Raw genomic sequence first — 18,684 nt, 5'->3', positions numbered from 1 at the left:
GACCTACTCCAAAAAGAAAGACACTGGAACACACGGATATGGATGAACCTTTCTGAGCCAAAGATCTGCATCTCCTGAGCCACTGGATCCTTAACATGAAGGAGTGGATGAAGACTGATCCCTGTAACAAGCTCCAGGAAAGAGTCGAGGCAGGTGAGAGGGATTAATATTGCTTAAACCTCACCAGTTTGTTTCAGCTTGGCAGCTACTACTAACTTTGCTACATCTAGTCTGGGATTGTGTGAAATGTGTAGATGCAAAGCTAAAGCACTCTGTAGCTACAGTTCACTCACTGAGGCTTGTAAAACATTTTTGTCACCACATTGTATTTAACACAGAGACATACATTTCACTTGCCAATTTATTCTGAACACAAATGCATACATTCAACAGTTCTGAAGCATGTCTGACAAAGTGTTGACAATCTTTTGAATGCTAATGATCACAGTAGCATGTCAGCAAACACATGGCACAGAACACGAGAAAACTAGAAACAAATAAGAGACTTCAGGTGCACGTTAAGAAGCTGAGTTTTTATTCAGACGTGACAAGTGTCAATGGAGATTATAACATCAACTGAGACTTTACAGCAGTATTACAAGTTATTTTCAAGTAATAAACAGGTACATTCAAGTCAGCATTTACTGCCTTGAGTGTTCATTTAAGGAATGAAACTACATGAAATGAAAAATTAGTCTTGGACCCAAGGTGTGTTTACACTGACAATACATTAGATCCATAAAAAATTAAAACAACAGTGCATAATACATAAAACACACCCTAAAAAAATACAAATCCCTATTCCTACCCTTGCTTTAATAAAATAACATGTATTTGTTGTTTAACATTTTATTTGAGTTAGGCATAAAACATTTTTTTTAAATGATTGTACAGGTGCATCTCAAATTAGAATGTCGTGGAAAAGTTCATTTATTTCAGTAATTCAACTCAAATTGTGAAACTCGTGTATTAAATAAATTCAATGCACACAGACTGAAGGAGTTTAAGTCTTTGGTTCTTTTAATTGTGATGATTTTGGCTCACATTTAACAAAAACCCACCAATCTCAATCTCAAACCCACCAATTCACAACATCTCAACAAATTAGAATACTTCGTAAGACCAATATAAAAAAAATCATTTTTAGTGAATTGTTGGCCTTCTGGAAATTGTGTTCATTTACTGTACATGTACTCAATACTTGGTTGAGGCTCCTTTTGCTTTAATTACTGCCTCAGTTCGGCGTGGCATGGAGGAGATCAGTTTGTGGCACTGCTGAGGTGGTATGAAGCCCAGGTTTCTTTGACAGTGGCCTTCAGCTCATCTGCATTGTTTGGTCTCTTCTTTCTCATTTTCCTCTTGACAGTACCTCATAGATTCTCTGGGGTTCAGGTCTGGAGAGTTTGCTGGCCAGTCAAGCACACCAACACCATGGTCATTTAACCAACGTTTGGTGCTTTTGGCAGTTTGGGCAGGTGCCAAATTCTGCTGGAAAATGAAATCAGCATGTTCAAAAAGCTGGTCAGCAGAAGGAAGCATGAAGTGCAACAAAATATCTTGGTAAACAGGTGCAGTGACTTTGGTTTTCAAAAAACACAATGGACCAACACCAGCAGATGACATTACACCCCAAAATCATCACAGACTGTGGAAACTTAACACTGGACTTCAAGCAGCTTGGGCTATGAGCTTCTCCATCCTTCCTCCAGACTCTAGGACCTCGGTTTCCAAATACAAAACTTGCTCTCATCTGAAAAGAGGACCACTGGGCAACAGTCCAGTTCTTCTTCTCCTTTAGCCCAGGTAAGACGCCTCAGGAGTGGCTTAACAAGAGGAATACAACAACTGTAGCCAAATTCCTTGACACATCTGTGTGTGGTGGCTCTTGATGCCTTGACCCCAGCCTCAGTCCATTCCTTGTGAAGTTCACTCAAATTCTTGAATCATTTTGCTTGATAATCCTCATAAGGCTGCGGTTCTCTCGGTTGGTTGTGCATCTTTTTCTTCCACACTTTTTCCTTCCACTCAACTTTCTGTTAACATGCTTGGATACAGCACTCTGTGAACAGCCAGCTTCTTTGGCAATGAATGTTTGTGCTTACCCTCCTTGTGAAGGGTGTCAATGATTGTCTTCTGGACAACTGTCAGATCAGCAGTCTTTCACATGATTGTGTAGCCTAGTGAACCAAACTGAGACCATTTTGAAGGCTCAGGAAACTTTTGCAGGTGTTTTGAGTTGATTAGCTGATTGGCATGTCACCATATTCTAATTTGTTGAGATTTGGTGGGTTTTTGTTAAATGTGAGCCAAAATCATCACAATTAAAAGAACCAAAGACTTAAACTACTTCAGTCTGTGTGCACTGAATTTATTTAATACACGAGTTTCACAATTTGAGTTGAATTACTGAAATAAATGAACTTTTCCACAACATTCTAATTTATTGAGATGCACCTGTATTTTTATATAAAACGAATTAACTTTTAGGCATTACAGTACATATAGAAAATGAAATTAAGTCCAGCATAAAACAGTATATTGGTCAAAGATAAAAAGGGGTTATTTAAGCATCAAAACAATAAAAGTTTAATAAAGCTAAATTAAATAGATCTGTTACTCTGAATGTCTTTTTGACAGAAGTTATTTGAAACATTAAAGAAGATGCTTTGCTTGCATTTAAAATGCCTTTTATGCATATGATAGCACTTTTGTCAAATTAATTTGATGTCTGGACACAAAACTAACTTCTAACTAGACTGAGTAGTCTAGGTATTCAAAAGTATATGTGTTTTCTAATTGAATTTCTGATTTTTTTTGTGTGTGTTATTCTTAAGGCTTATATATGTTTTGGACAATGTTTAAATGATTATTTAATGTTAATTAACAGTTAATGTATTTCATGTTACGGTCTCACTAAGCCCATCCATTCCAGTCTGAATGCTTATTAGTATGTTTGTCATTATTTCTTTCATAATATTTGACAGTTCTAAACGGTATAAATAATACTCTGTAGTCTCTTACCTCGGTAATGACTCTCGTTTTCATAAAAATCTGCAGGAAAAAAATCCAACTGGACGAACGCCGTCATAGTGTTTTGTTGACGTTCTTAAGACGCGTTCTTATTGGATGGAAGAACGAACACGTCACGCGCTAATTAGCGTGTTCGCGGCAAAGTAATAAAGTAGTGGAAAAGAAAATTATGAAAATACATTATAAAAATTATTTTATTATTTAATAAATATGTATTAATAAAAAAAACCTAAGTTCTATAACTATACACACATACTAACAACTTAAATTGTATATAAATTCATATAAATATACACACATATACAGGAATTTATAAATATAAATATTAATACAAATATATAACACATTTAATTATGTATATATAGATAAATAGATCTAAATACATATCAATTATAAAATGGATTGATATGGATTTTGTATCAGAAAACTATAAAATATATAACTTGTATTTATTATTATTATTTTATAAATATGTGTATTAATAAAAAAGCTAAGTTCTTTATCACCACGAAGTGATATCAAAATTTCTGCACCTTAAACTCGCTTATACGACCAGAAGATGGCAGCACTCATAGTCATTCACTTTATAACAGGCAAAAAAAAATAATAATAATAATTATCAAGCGTTTAAAAGTATTTACTTGTTGGTCTTTCTTACAACAGCTTAAGATATTCAGGGTTATATTTCCATTTTTTGGATAGCATAATTATATTGGTTATTTAATTTGGTTCAGAACCAACCAAAACATTTGTTCAACTGCAACATTCCATGTTTTCAAATTTTTGTTGGATAAACGGAGTGATAAAATAAGAATAAAACTAGAATAGTCTCTTGATGATGGCATTGCATTAAAAAAATCAACACATTCATAATTCAATTTGCAAAGAATAACAAGCACTTCATACAACTTTTTTGTTGTTGTTGTTAAACACAAATATAAAATTTATTTTTTAAAACAAAATCCAAACAAGAAAAAACATTAAATATAAACACAAAAAAAAAAAAACTTACCAAGATGCTAACTGTCTGAAAAAGGCTGATGGATGCTGAACATTTACACTTATCAGGTAGAAAAGGATGTCAGAGGTCATATAATCAAGACATGTGATGGGCAACAGAATAAAATCAGAATCAAACTGTACATTTAACACAAGTTCTGCTGCGATCCATGAAGGATGGGTATAAAATCCCTGCTGTGACGATATGGTCCATGTGTGGTTGGCGTCAGTCTCTGTCATGACTCTGGCGGTGCCGGCTGACTCGGGGCTCCACTGCGTGTGCGCAGCTGTGATTGGGCGATGTCTGCTAGAGCTGACTGAATCTTCTCCAGCAGCATGTCTCCTCTGTAAACTACTTCCTCCAGACGGGCCGCAGCTTCCTGGTTCTCCTCTTCCAGCTGTCTCAGACTGGCAGCCTGTGAAGATTAGATTTTATTGTAGGGATGTAACAATTCACTCAACTCAAAACTACATTGTTTGTGTATTAATGTACCTGCAGTGCGGCGGTAGATTCTTCACTGGGCAGAGAGTCGATCAGCACATCAACATCTTTTGCTGTTCTTGCTATCAGTGCTGCAAACAGCTGGGCGTATTCTAGAGGAACACATGAAAACATGTCAGTTTAACCACAACAGCGGCGCTGTAAACTGATTTTTTGGTACAGATCTGTGCACCTTCTGTGGGGTTGGAGGGCTGGTCTTTGTTGATGGCGGTCTGAATGTTGCTGAAGGAGGCAGGTGGTGCGCACTGCTGCAGGACTCCGATCGCATTACAGAACTGATCAGCCAGCTAAAACACACACAACATAGCAATATATATCAAACAGTGCACACAAGCAACCAAATGTGTGTCCCTGGAGCACAAAAGCAGTCTTGAGTCTCTGGGGTATATTTGTAGCAACAGCCAAAAATACATTGTATGGGTCAAAATTATTGATTTTTATTTTATGCCAAAAATCATTAGGATATTAAGTAAAGATCATGTTCCATGAAGATATTTTGTAAATTTCTTACTGTAAATATATCAAAACTTAATTTTTGATTAGTAATATGCATTGCTAAGGACTTAATTTGGACAACTTTAAAACTGATTTTCTCAATATTTAGATTTTTTTGGCACCCTCAGATTCTCAAATAGTTCAAATATTGTCCTATCATGACAAACCACGCATCAATGGAAAGCTTCATTATTCAGCTTTCAGATGATGTATAAATCTCAGTTTAAAAAAATTGACACTTAAGACAAAAAAAATTTGTGCTCCAGGGTCACATATAACAAACCACCTTTGCATTTGGTTTACTGGGTTTGTCTTTGCTCTATAAACAAGGTGAAAAATATTAGAATTCAGTGCTAATATTGTCAATAATGCGTAAGCTTCTTTTAATCCTTTTTGTTTTAAATGTAAAAACAAGAGTACATAATATAACAATTTATATGTGGTTTATGTCACAAATAAAATTAAAATAACAACTACATTACTTAATATATTTATTTTTAAAATGTTAAAACAAGAGTGCATAATTTCACACGTACAAAACAATATTGTGGTATATCACAAATAAAATAAAAATCTAAATGATATATTTGCTTTTAAAATATGTAAAAACAAGGGTGCATAATATAACACAATATAGTGCTATATAACACAAATAAATAAACACGTATATATATTTTTTTAAAATGTGTTGACCGCAATTTTAATTTTTTGAAGCAGCATTACTTAACAACTTACTTCGTATATAATATAATACATTATTCCCTATTTAACATATATTTAATTAAATACAGTATTAGCTACTTTCTGTACAAACTTTAATTGTTTATTTATTCACAACTGCATGCTTTGCTAATACCTTCATACGCTACAGTACATTAATGTGACTTCTCACACACACAGTGTGACTTTATATAACAGACGACTGAACACATAGGATTTGCACACGCCTGACCTCTTCTGCAGCTTATAAGTCATAAAATAATCAAATAAAATCAGTACTTACGGAGTTAACAGCATCCTGAAGCTGCGTTAGCCTGTCCGCCATGTTGGCTCCTCATCACCTTTTCCGTTTCCGCCGAGCCTGTTCAAAGTGACATCACGTGACACCACAGAGTCGCGCCTGCGCACTAGAGATGAAACGAGCGTTCCACTCAAAAGTTGTTACATTGTAGCGCAGCCGAGGAACGAGTGACACTTCCGGGGGCTTTAACGCGAAGCTGCAGCATGAGTCCTGAATCTGATCGCTGCTGCTAGAGCGTGTTCATGGACTGGACTGATCCGGGGAAAATGCCACTGAAGAGAGGATGCTTGGTTGTTTTGCTCGTCTTGTCGTGGGTCAGTTCCCTGCGCGCTCAGGATGAGAGTGAGTAAACAAAACATCTTCATCAACACTGATGCAAACGCATGCGTTTAACAAATTACTTCTGCTTGAATTCTGAGACAGCTAACACGATTTACCAACACATGGATACTGAATTGATCTTGATTTAATAATGATTTTCTAACTAACCAGGGTGATTTCAGGGTCAAGTTCATATTATTTCAACGTAAACCTCTCCCTGAGGTCTCTTAAACTCATTTTCTGCCTGTATTCTTTATGAATAAACTGTTTATTGAACCTTAAGACAAAATATAAAAAAGATGTTTGCGTATGTTTTGGTATCATATTTGGCACATCAGGCTTTTATGGCTCATTATAACAGACTACTTTTATGAAATGGCATAAATATCAGTCGTCCCTCTATATCTCCAATAATATGTCTTTGTAAGGTGATATTGAAATGATCAAAACATATAATGCAATGCAATACAATGATGATTGAGAGTCAAGTAAGTGTTCAATTTGAAATATTACTAACACTATTAAAACTATTCTTTTGTTTACTTAATTAAAAAAAAATCAGATTTGACATCAAAAAGACATGAGATGAAGGTGGGTGTTTGTACAGTTATACTAAAGACCTTTTACTTGATAAAAAAAAAGTTTCAACTATCAATCAGATGACAAAAGGCATGGAGTAAATTATGTGCAAAAGCTTTTGATTGTTGTTAATTTAGAGGCACAAAAAGCGTATATATCAAATATAATACCATAGGCTTTATAGGGTTAAGGAAACAGTAGATCTGTAGTAAAACACGTCCGATGTTTGAAGCATTTGATGATCTCTTGCCTGTCAAGGAAATGTCTGATTGTTTTTAGTATCTGTCAGTGGTGATTTTGTGCCTCTTCACATTGTTCTGGTGTTTTGTAACAGTGTCGCATTTTCATTCAGTGTTTTTTCCTCTTTTAATTCTCCTCATTCCTGCTTACGATGCACAGATGACAATGAAACAGAGCAGCAATCCATGAGATGTAATTTAGAGACTATTTCCACATTCCTGAGAAAGAGAGAGAGAGAGAAAGATTGTTCCAGAGCAGTGAAGTGATTTCAATCTTCAAGATCTCTGCAAAAATCAAAACCTGAACAAACTAACTGGGGACGGGACGTTAAAACTGTTTGCAAAACAATGTAGAAGGAGTTTTAGAGAAAAACAAGTAAATATTTAGTGGTTTCACAGTGTTTTTCTACAAATCTTAGCTGTAAAATGGAACAAAGGAAACACAAAAGTTCCTTCCTTCATACAGGATCTGCATGTGAAGGCAGCATCTCGCAGTTGCAGGTTTGCACTCATCCAGAGTTTTTCAGTGTAGTTTTGACGCGCAGCAGGTGTGAGTCATTGTGAAATCAGATGACTTGATTAGCAGGTCAGATTTCACGGTCAGGCAGGAAGTCAGAGAAACCCCTTTCTACACTAAATCACACCTGTCAGAAGCCACTTCCTTATCTGAAGTGTTCAGAAGTGTCTCTTCCTGCAGGCAGTCACTCACTGCTTTCAGTTTAAATGAGAAGAGATTTGTCAGAAATTATTTTACATAAATAATCACAGTGTCAGGGCTCTAGACTGTGACCAGAATGACGTGGTCTGATTTGTGCGAGTGTGTGGTCTGCACTGCGTCAGCGTGAGCGCAGGAGTGTGTGTGGCACAAATAGAAATGATGGTGGACGGAGGATTTAGTTTTCAAGCAAAATGTAGAAGTAAAGTTAAAGACTGTTGAACAGAGAAACTGAACATGTTTGTTTTCTTGGGAAAAAAAATATGTGAACAATGTCACCGACAGCCAATTTAGTTTTACTTTCCTTTTTGTTTTCTTTTGTTATCTTTGCTGTTTACCTCACGTTACGCTATGGAGGATTTCTTTACCTTTTTTTATTTATGTGATTCCACAGTGTTTGCTAAACTTTCTGTAATTTATTAGTCAATATATATATTATAAAACGGATAGATCCGGTCCTTGATTCTGATTGGTTGAGCCGCGTTCGAAGCTGTTGTAGATTACACTACAAACATACACCTTTGTTTACTTCTGTGTGTTGCTCAGCAACCACTTTGTTAGAACCACAACTGTTTCTGAGGAACTACTTTGTTTGGTGGAAGAATACTGTTTTCTATTTATATCATTACACTTTATTTGCTCTGTTTTATTCTGTGAAACCTTACTACGTGTATATATAACCTTTTTATAAAAGCAGTAAACCCCGTGAAGCTGTGGTTTACAGTGAATTTATAACAGCTAAGGGGGTTTTAGGCACTCAACTTTGTGTCATGCCTAACAACGCCCCTTAGCTGTTATAAATGTTATAAATTCACTGTAAACCACAGCTTCATGGGGCTTATTCTTATAAAGAATGGGCTGTATGTTAATCCCACTTTTGTTACATATTACTATAAACTGTGATAATGGAAAAACCATTCATCAGCATGCATTGATTAATCCCATTTTGTAGAAGGAAAAAAAAGAAAACTGCAACCAACTGAGTAAGTTAGATGCACTAGTGCAACCTGTGGGAAGAATAAATCTAGAGCCCTGAGTGTATATTTATGCTTAGAAAAAAATATGCGGTTGCAAAAAAAAAAAAAAGTGAGAAAACAGCTCCTGGGCTCATACATTGAGATTATATTATAATAACGTATTTGTGTTTTGCAGACCGTGTGATGTTTTCACTGGGAACCTTCCAGAATGTGAGTGTCCCAGTCAACGGGACGGTTCACGCTGTCGTTTCCCGGATTCCCGCTGATGTTTCCTTCTTAACTCTGCAGTTTCATACGCATCACCGCAATGTTACACTCTCATATACACCGGTAAGAGACCACACACACACACAGCAGTGCTGTTTCACAGGCATACACTCTCTCTCTCTCACACACACACACACACACACAGCAGTGCTGTTATGAACTGTCATACACGAGAAATAGGTTGATCGAGCAAGACATCATGTGAGAGTTTAATCACAAGCTCTGATCCACACACACACACACACACACCCACCCCTTCATGCATTCTTTTCATAATGTCAACAGTCATGCAGCTGTAGCGCACTGAGCACAAACCCCAGGTCAGACACAGAGTTAAAGTCAATATGAAATGCTGTTCCAAACCAGTGTTGCTTCTATACAGAGTGCATTAGTCTTGCTTCCGGTGCTATTTTTCCTATTCATTTTTCACACAGATATTTAAAACTGAGTTATTGTTAAATAACACTAAAGCAGAAACAGTTAAACATGTTTATAACTGAAATAAATACTAGTTTTAGTTAAGTTGTTTGTTCTAAGTACGAGTACTAAAATAGCTAACTGGAAATAAATAAACTAAAACTGAATTAAAAAGAAATCAAACCTTTTTGTTTTTTTAAATAACTTGTTGAACCCCAGGAAGAATATCCAATAAATAAACCTAAGTAGTGATATTTAATAAAGCTAAAGTAAATAATAATAAAAATGACAAAAGCAAATATAAAATATAAAAACTTTTATAAAAGGAAAATTGAAAGTATGAAAATAAAAGCTAATTCAGATTATTAATAAGAACTACAATAGTATATAAATAATACTAAACACTAATTTAAAAAGTATTTAAAGGGATTACAAGCTTCAATCTACAAGTCTTTAAAGAGTTACAAGCCATACGCCAAAGCAGCCAGGTGAATTACAACATTACTAACTTTGACTAAGACAAAAATACAAGATATCTCGGTAAATCTCAGATTGGTGGAGACTTCTCTGTATTGTAGGTTTTCATCTGGAGTTCTGCTGTTGAAATAATCACTAATGATTATCAACCGAGGAACTCACAGTAGGCCTGTCTTTAATGGTTTATAAGTTATTGATAAATATCAATACACCTGTGGAGAAAATGAATGGGAGTTTTACTAACTGTTGCAGTCTAGTCTGGTGTAATTCAAAGTGAATGTAGGACAGGACTTAAATGGTTGCACTTTGCTTGTATTTGTTGCTTATTATCCTCCGCCTGAATAGAGTGACAGAGTGAATGTGTAGCTGTCCATTCATAGGCTGTGTGTTTTGTGTATTGGTCAGATCCCACTTTATGGTTCTTCGGTCACGGCAGCAGATGCTGGTCTGTTATCCACCTTGACACTGAGCCAGACCACTGTCTCGTGGTTCCTGAAGACGCCCGACGGGAGCAGTGCAGCAGGAGTTGGTGTGATTTTGCCGTACACCAGCACTGGTTAGAGAACTAACTCTTTACTTGCATGCCACAACACCAACGCTCTCATTAACAGACCGTACACTGGAATACTTTACATTCAGTGTATGTGTAATGTCTGTGCAGATCCCGTTCCTGGAGCCTGCAATCAGGAATTCCCGCTGGAGATTGATCCAAACATCTACCTGCAATACAACCTGTTTGAGACCACGATTACCTTTGCGCCTGCTAACATCGGATATGGAAGGTGTGAAGAATTTAATAGAGTCTTGGACTTTTAAAATGCATGCTGCAATTCAATATTACATACAACAAAATGAACAAAATGGTTTTTTTTAAGCTCATAGTAAATTACACAAATACACACATATTCTGTAACAGATATCATTTAATGCACAGTCGCTTGCATTCGAATATATGTATATATGAACGCGCTGTTGCTTTTAAAACCATCACGTCCTAAAGAAGACTTTAAACCCAGAAGACATAAATAGCGCAAAAATTAACCAGATTTCCTTTACAATTTAAATAAATATGAATATTGTCTTCAATACACTTCTGTTTAAATCTCCAATCTCTCTAATGTATTTCAGTGTTTAATGACTCTTAAAAATGTTGTTTTCCAGGCCTGGAAGATCAAATCTAAATCAGTCTAGATCAGACTAAATCAGATGATGTTTTTCAGAGGGGAGAGTCCGCCGGCGTGTGACGTGGACACAGACTCCAGCACTCGTTGGCGATTGGTGTATGAGCTGTATCAGTACTTCCTGCCGGAAGGCGACCTATCAGAGCAGAGTCTGATCAGCAGTTTGGAGAGAGCGGCCAATGTGCAGAACATGCAGGACAACGGCAGAAAAGTGTGTGAAATCTCTCTCTGTCCTTTCTTACGCATTTCTGTTACCTGTTACAGCTGTTTTTTTAGTGCACTTTCATAACCTGATATTTTATCTCCCTCAGTTTGGTTCTTTTAGGCATATATGTACACAGCAGTCGCGCTTGGATCCGCACCAAAACAATCAGCTCACAATCACCTGAACTCTCTTAACATATGCAAACTCAAACATTCATATAATATAATATATAAATGGAAATATATATGTGTGTGTGTGCACTGGTATGGTTTATGAGGACACAAATGTGTATAATGACATGGGTACTACACTTCCCATGTCCCCATAAAACAAAAGGCTTAAAAAACATACAAAACGGTGTTTTATGAAATTCATAAAATTGCCAGTAGTTTTCTGTAAGGAGTAGGTTTAGGTGTAGGGTGATAGAAAATACAGTTTGTACAGTACAAAAACCATTACGCCTATGGAGAGTCCCCGTAAACCACAAATGCGAGTATGAGTGTGTGTGTAAAATAAAGAAATGGAGGAAAGGAAAAAATATTTATATAAACAATAAGTATACATTGACAAAATTAAATAACTCACACATGCATAACATGCATACAAAAAAACATTGGCACATATGCATACTTAAACATATAACATAAATATTATATATAATATTATATATATATATATATATATATATATATATATATATATATATATATATATATATATATATATATATATATATATAAAAAAAAAACTTAGTTTATCGTTTATTTTTGTTCTTTCAGGTGGTGTCTTTATCCTCTCATGACCGGACGCAGTTCTCCTTCAGCTCTCTGCCCGGTCAGGGTGTGATTTTCAGTGTAATTGTGAGAGATCCAGTGTTGAACACGTCAGCGTCCTACATCCCCGTCCACACATACGCCTGCAGCTTCAACTCCACGCTGGACGGATGCAGCGATTTAGGTGAGAAGATGAGAGCAAATCAGGACTAATGCTGCGTTATTTTATTCATATGTGGATCATCTGCCACTTTTAAAACCTACATGAAAATATTTTTTTCCCTTTAGCTTCTGAACAGTTTCTGTGACAGATTTGACATGGTATCTCAATGTAAAAATCTGTTTTCTCAGGGCGAGTTTCTAGCAAGGTGTTTTTCACTGTGATGGGTTTGGCTGGGCTGTTTGTGTGTTTTGTGGGTCACCGCTTCTTCAAATGTGGTAAGTGATGTTTGCCTTGCTTTTCTTAGAAAAAAAACACACCACATTAACGCTTTTAATAGCTGTCGATCTACTAAAGATGCCCCAAGTATTTTGGGTTTGGGAAAGTCTTTCCTAGAGATTTAAAGGATTAGTTCACTTCCAGAATGAAAATCATCATTTACTCCACTTGTTCCAAACCCATATGAGTTCTTTCTTCTGTTGAACACAAAAGAAGATATTTAGAAAAATGTTGGTATCCGAACAGTTGATGGTAACCATTTTTTTTTTTTTTTATAAATAAATACTTTCAACTGTTCAGATACCAACATTTTCAAAATATCTTCTTTTGTGTTCAAACTGTGGAAGTTGGAACAAGTGGAGGGTGAGTAAATGATGACAGAATTTTCATTCTAGAAGTGAACTAATCCTTTAAAGAGTCAAGGGTTAACAGATTTTATAGTTAGTTCAGTTCTACATTTTTAAAGGGGTCATATGATGCATCATTTCTTCCCTGATGCTTGCAATGTTAGTCAAGGCTGCTTGCACAACAAACAGTCCATTCAGAGTTTCATGACCATTTCAGCCCTGTCTCCATTCGAATGAAACATGTGAACATGTGAGATTATTAACGGTGCTTTGTTAATGCTTTAGGTGAAGCTAAATAATTAATCAACTTTGAAATGAGACATTTGTTCTGTTTAGTTTCAGTAAATGGTCTTTTTGGCAGCTGTAAACTCTATTTAATTTCAATTTCTCATTATATGACCTTCTTAAATTAGTAGCCTTGTTAAACTCAAAGATCTCTTAGCATAACTCTTATCTACATGATTGACAACTCAAGCTAAAACCATCAATTTTAGATTTTATTGTTATTCAAATATAAAAAGAAACTTCTTTTATTTCAGCTAGCTGCCAAAGCAACATTTCTTATTTTCATTTAGGGTTAGGGTTAGGGTTAGGGTTTTCATAAAATAACACTGATTTTGATGGAGATTGGTGCATGTTACACACCTCTTGTTACCATTAAAATTTCTCTTTCTGTGTCTTCTCAGAGCTGTTTTGTATGGGATTCTGCTTTATGGCGTTTATCTTCTTTGTCCTGATCACCACAACCACAGCGCTGGAATACGACAGTGAGTCTATTACAGCCACTAATGCAGAGTTACACATGCATTGAATCACTGTAAAATTAGACCAAAACAACTAGTGTCTGCCTAAACTGGTTTCTAAAAAGTTTCTGATCACCTCTCAGATAGAGTTTCATGTTAAATGATTTGTAGTGTTTACACTGAGCTGATGTCTGCATACCCATAAATAGTTCATGTCCCCAGAAGTCAAGTTTTTCCAATGTTTTTCAAGTTTAATTTGACTGAAATTGGCTACACAAACTGGTTCTGGCAGCAGTGAATCTCATTAGTCGTCACGAGTGCAGAAAGCAGCTCCCGTCACGGCGGATTGAGGTTTTTGTTGTGCCGTAACTCTCTGAAGATTAGAGTCATGCTGCTGCAGCTCAAATCATGTGCTCTGGAATTCAGCTGGAGGTGTCAAACCAGTCCGTCCCAGTCAGATGCATTGTGTAGAGCTGTTTGTCAGCTGTTTGCGTGTTTACAGGACAGGCATGGCTCGCTGAAATGAGGAAGAGCATTTTTGATTCTCTGAGATAGATACCAACTCATGACTCAAGTTTATTCTTAAAAGACTTTTTAAAGTCAAGACATTACAGGCAAAACCTTTTTTTTTTTAATGCACAGGGCTGCGTTTCCCAAAAGCATCGTAAGCTGTAAATTGATCGTAGCTTAATTGGTTTCAATGGGTGTACGATGTACTTAAGCTTACGATGCTTTTGGGAAACGCAGCCCAGGTCAATTTTAGGCTATTTTGCATCCACAACTTATCTTCTGTCAGACTAGTGGATAGAAAACATCCAAAATACACATTTTAAATGTTTGTTGTATAGCACTTTTTCATCTGTAGATTTGAATTGCAGTGCATATCTTTAAAGGCCGTTTCTCATCATGAGTTTTTTCCCCCATTTCAGCAGCACTTATATTAAACTTTACAATTTTACTTATATCTGTATTCTGAACGTTTTTACTAAGGGCTTTGTTCATATATCATTCTCGTGATCTCCAGATTTTATTGCTTAAATCATGGTGAAAATGTTTGGGTTTTTTCTGGCTGTTGCCCGTATTTTCTGATTCGTGGAGTGATAAAAAGAGATCCGAAATCACTCATGTCAACAAAATGAAACAATAATTTTGAACCTGTTTTTATCCAATTTTCAGTTATGGAGAATTATGCAAAGTAGTGCATATAATGCCATATAAGAAGATTTGTAATGTAAAACAACTGTTTTAATTTACTCTGATTAGTCAGCTGATATCTATTAGTTATTATTGTATCCTTTTCACCTGGAGTGTCTTTAAACAGTTTGTTGACTGACTGTCTCTCTGCAGTTCGATTGGCTCTGACAGCGCTGATGGGCGTGGTCGGGGGTGTGGCCATGGTGATGAGCTGGTGGCGGTTCGGTTCGGTCATGGCCTGTGTGTTGGTGGTAGGACTCATTCTTGGATTTCTCATCTCATCCATTGCCTTCTTCACTCCACTTGGTAAGAACTCATGTTTGAAACCTGCGTGTTTCCTGATTGTATTGTGAACGGGATGTTGTTTCTTCATCCGTTCGGAATGATCTCAAGTTGTAGTTGTTGATGGGATGTTTAGATGTGGGCGAGTTTGCAGAAGTTCTGCATGCGACACCAGAGGTCCAGTTAAGACATTTTGATTAAATGCTAAGAGTAAAAAACATTTTATTTTTAATTAAATGCATGCACGGATGAATTGTTCTAAATATAGTCTACAACATGCAATTTGACAATAGATGGGGTGAATTTTCATTTCATGAAGATGTCAATATAAAGCATGTCTCTTGTTTTGAATAACTTGGGTTTTGCACAAACTGAATTGAGCCGGATAATGACATTAACATTGTATCATTAACACCAGTGTTTACCTGCATTGAGCTGAACAATGACATTATTGTAGAGCTGCTTTTCTGCTGAAATGTAATGTTACATAATTGATGAAGTTTCTGTTTATTAAAGCGAATCTGCTTCGAAACAAACTATATTGCACAAGGCGCTATGTAAACATGTAACTTGGTTTTTCCTCCTCTACATTTCAGATGCATTCAATTTTGTTGTCATTTTCATTATTAGTGCTAATTATTGATTTGATCGATTAGTTGTAGCCTGGTAAAATGTGTTAAACCTCTCTTTTTTCTCTCCAGGTGATCTTCCTATATTTCATAATGATGTGGTGTTCTGGGTGGTGTTTGCTTGCATTATGGTGTTTGTTCCTTTGTTCTTCATCAGATGGCCTAGAGAGGTGAGATACAGATTAATACATTTAATGTGATTGTGAGCTCATATCTGACACCCAAATAAAATGTGCACGTTTATCTTTGTTTTTCAGGGCAATATAATTACATGTGGTGTGGTTGGCGGGTATGCAGTGGTCCTGGCCGTCAACGCCTACACCTACACAAGTCTGTCCTACATCACGCTGGACGTCCTCAAACGCCTCCTCAACCACAACTTCAGCCGAGCGTTTATCTCTGTACCGCTGCAGGATATCGGTAGGTGTGCAGGGATTGAAGTTCTCCGTCGCTACGACAGTAAAACAGTGTAATAAGATCAACTGGATTAAGAGATTCATTCATAGATTTTGTAGACTTTTCCATTGACTATAACGGGAGTTTTTGCGAGAGTGCAGAACTGAAGTCATGGAGCGAGCGCTTCAGTTCTCAAATGTTTATTTATTTTATTAATTTATTATAATTATTTAATTATTATTGTATTCATTTTTGTAATAATGTTATTATATGCGGAGCAAATTTTCTTTGCACACTTTCTGTGTACAATTCCCAGTTTAAAAACGTTTTTTAAATAAGTCTTGATTTCGTGAAATCTTAATTTTTTTTTAATGCATAAAAACGCAAACTAATTAATAAATGGTTTTCTAAGCTCATTTAGTCTGTTCAGCATACGAATACATCCTGTTTTCCCACGAAAATCTTAAACTATACTATTAATCAACATTAATAATCATAATTTCAATGATTAATAGATTGAAAACAGCTTTGAAATTACACAAACTGGCATGGGAAGTTCTTTTTCCTTTCTATTGGTCTTGAGTATTTAAATAAACTGATGTTTAGAGGAATATGATTGAGGATAAAATCAGTTTTCAGTCAAACATTATTATTTATTTTTTGCTTTAATCCCTGGGTCTGATGCTCAGACTTACTGATATATTGGTCATGTCTGATGTTTCGCCTCTCCAGATTTCATCATGATCACCGTGTGGGTCGTTCTGGGGGTTTCGGGGATCGTCATGCAGCTGTATCGGGAGAAATCGCGTCCGTTTTTCCCGCCAAGCCCGTACGTCATGTGGAAGCAAGAACGAGAGCGCAGGAAGACCAATGTTCTGGATCCCAGCCACCACAAGCCCTCTTTATCAGCCCGAATCCTCGGACGTATTCGCCAGCTCACACAGCGCACAGAACCTGCTGGAGAAACCACACCGCTACTATTTTAACCTTTGACCTTTGACTTGAAGTCAGTTCACTGTTAGTCCTTCCCCTCCAGAACACGGCTGCTCAAGCCTGTGGAGACCTAAAGCAACATGCATGAGGACTGAGCTCGATTTTAAGAGCCTAAAGACTCAGATGAGCAGCCGATGGAGGATTAAAGAGCGGCTCACACACGGTGTGAGACTTACCATGTGCACTTATGTGTGTATGTGTGTGTGTGTGTGTAGGTTCCCAGCAGTGCTTGATCCCATTGCTGTTTTCAGATAATTAAGCAACTGACCTCTACTATATACATCAGCTGCCACAGCGGGATTTTAGATGCATTTTAGCAGCTTAGAGGAAACATTCAGTGGAGGTTTTTAAACTTTTTTTTACTACATCTGGTTAGTATATGAGTGAATGAGCGATTTTTAAAGATGTTCACCATTAAAATGAATGTTTAAGATGCTGCGATTGCAGACCAAATGAACCGGTGTTCATTAGTAGCCACTATAAGCCTCTGTGGCTGATGTTTGAGTGTTTTCTGAGTCTAAGTGAGTGCGTATGAGTCCCAGCGGATCGTCACAGAGGTTTGGAGTTCATGATAGAAATAATGAGCTTATTTTGACAGCGTTCCTTTGGGAATTTGACTGCTGCTTCACTGCGCTGGTGTAAAACACTCAATAATGAGGATTTTAAATGCAGTGCAAGATGAATCTTGAGAAACTGTCTTTTTCTGTGCTTTATAAATGGATGTGTAGCTCTTATGGAGACACAGACCCAAGTAAGACCTTTGACAAACTCCAGCTTTGCAAAATCAGTAGTTTTGCATTATTCATCAATTCAGTTCTGGTCTCCTCTCAGGGTTTCTTCATGTGATCTTTGTGTCTCACACAGAAGCAAACTTTTTCTAAAGCATTAAAAACATATAGTGATGTTAAAATTGTTTTTAAGGGGTAGGAGTATGCATTATTTCTGTTTTGTATGAAATTTAAATAATTGTCTAAATTAAATGTTTAATAAAGTTGTCATTTGTGCCATAACACCTAAATGATATTGTTTTCTATCCCGAGACAGATTAGAATGAGAGATCTGATGTTTTGTTTTTATTGAATGCGAGAAACGTGTGAATGTTTCTCAGGAAACTCTGAGGGTTTCTAATGAACCCTCATTAATATTTTGTTAAGCTATTAATAATGCTAAACTGTTCTGATGCTTTAAAAGTCAACATAAAACAGCATTTGCAATGCATTTTGTGATATAATTATGATTGAAACTATATTAAATTAAAGAAAATGTCAGGTAGGACTTGATTTTATCCATCTGGAATTCATTAGATTGTGAATAAACTCATTACAGATTGGATTTTGCGTAAATATAATTTAACAATAATTTTAAAATATTTGTAATTTAAAATAATCTAATATAAAAATATATTGTAATTAAAAATAAATTTTTCATTTTCATGTTTTTATTTTTAAATTATATTTATTTTA

At 36.1% G+C, this 18,684-nt stretch overlaps 2 protein-coding genes across 3 annotated transcripts; one reads left to right on the top strand and one right to left on the bottom strand.

Moving 5' to 3' along the window:
• The first annotated feature begins 47 nt into the window (after positions 1-47).
• tm7sf3 (transmembrane 7 superfamily member 3) lies at positions 48-18,239 on the top strand. Of its 2 annotated transcripts, none has more exons than XM_042737606.1 (12): positions 48-153; positions 9,054-9,208; positions 10,445-10,595; positions 10,701-10,821; positions 11,260-11,431; positions 12,205-12,382; positions 12,550-12,636; positions 13,671-13,751; positions 15,075-15,227; positions 15,905-16,002; positions 16,090-16,252; positions 16,961-18,239. In XM_042737606.1, exons 1-12 carry the CDS (start codon positions 96-98, stop codon positions 17,212-17,214), a joined length of 1,671 nt encoding a protein of 556 aa, XP_042593540.1. In that variant the 5' UTR covers positions 48-95; the 3' UTR covers positions 17,215-18,239. The 2 variants fall into 2 exon arrangements, with proteins under 2 accessions (XP_042593540.1, XP_042593535.1); XM_042737601.1 differs by lacking the exon at positions 48-153 and adding an exon at positions 6,155-6,389.
• LOC109092485 (mediator of RNA polymerase II transcription subunit 21-like) lies at positions 4,046-6,167 on the bottom strand. Its single transcript, XM_019106276.2, has 4 exons — positions 6,030-6,167; positions 4,704-4,818; positions 4,523-4,623; positions 4,046-4,445 (listed from the first exon to the last, which is right to left on the bottom strand). Exons 1-4 carry the CDS (start codon positions 6,069-6,071, stop codon positions 4,266-4,268), a joined length of 438 nt encoding a protein of 145 aa, XP_018961821.1. The 5' UTR covers positions 6,072-6,167; the 3' UTR covers positions 4,046-4,265.
• Positions 18,240-18,684: the final 445 nt, after the last annotated feature.

Source organism: Cyprinus carpio, chromosome A4, assembly GCF_018340385.1.
Source record: "Cyprinus carpio isolate SPL01 chromosome A4, ASM1834038v1, whole genome shotgun sequence".
Taxonomy (NCBI): domain Eukaryota; kingdom Metazoa; phylum Chordata; class Actinopteri; order Cypriniformes; family Cyprinidae; genus Cyprinus; species Cyprinus carpio.
Note: the sequence above shows the minus strand (reverse complement) of the source record. Positions and strands in the feature narration are given on the sequence as shown.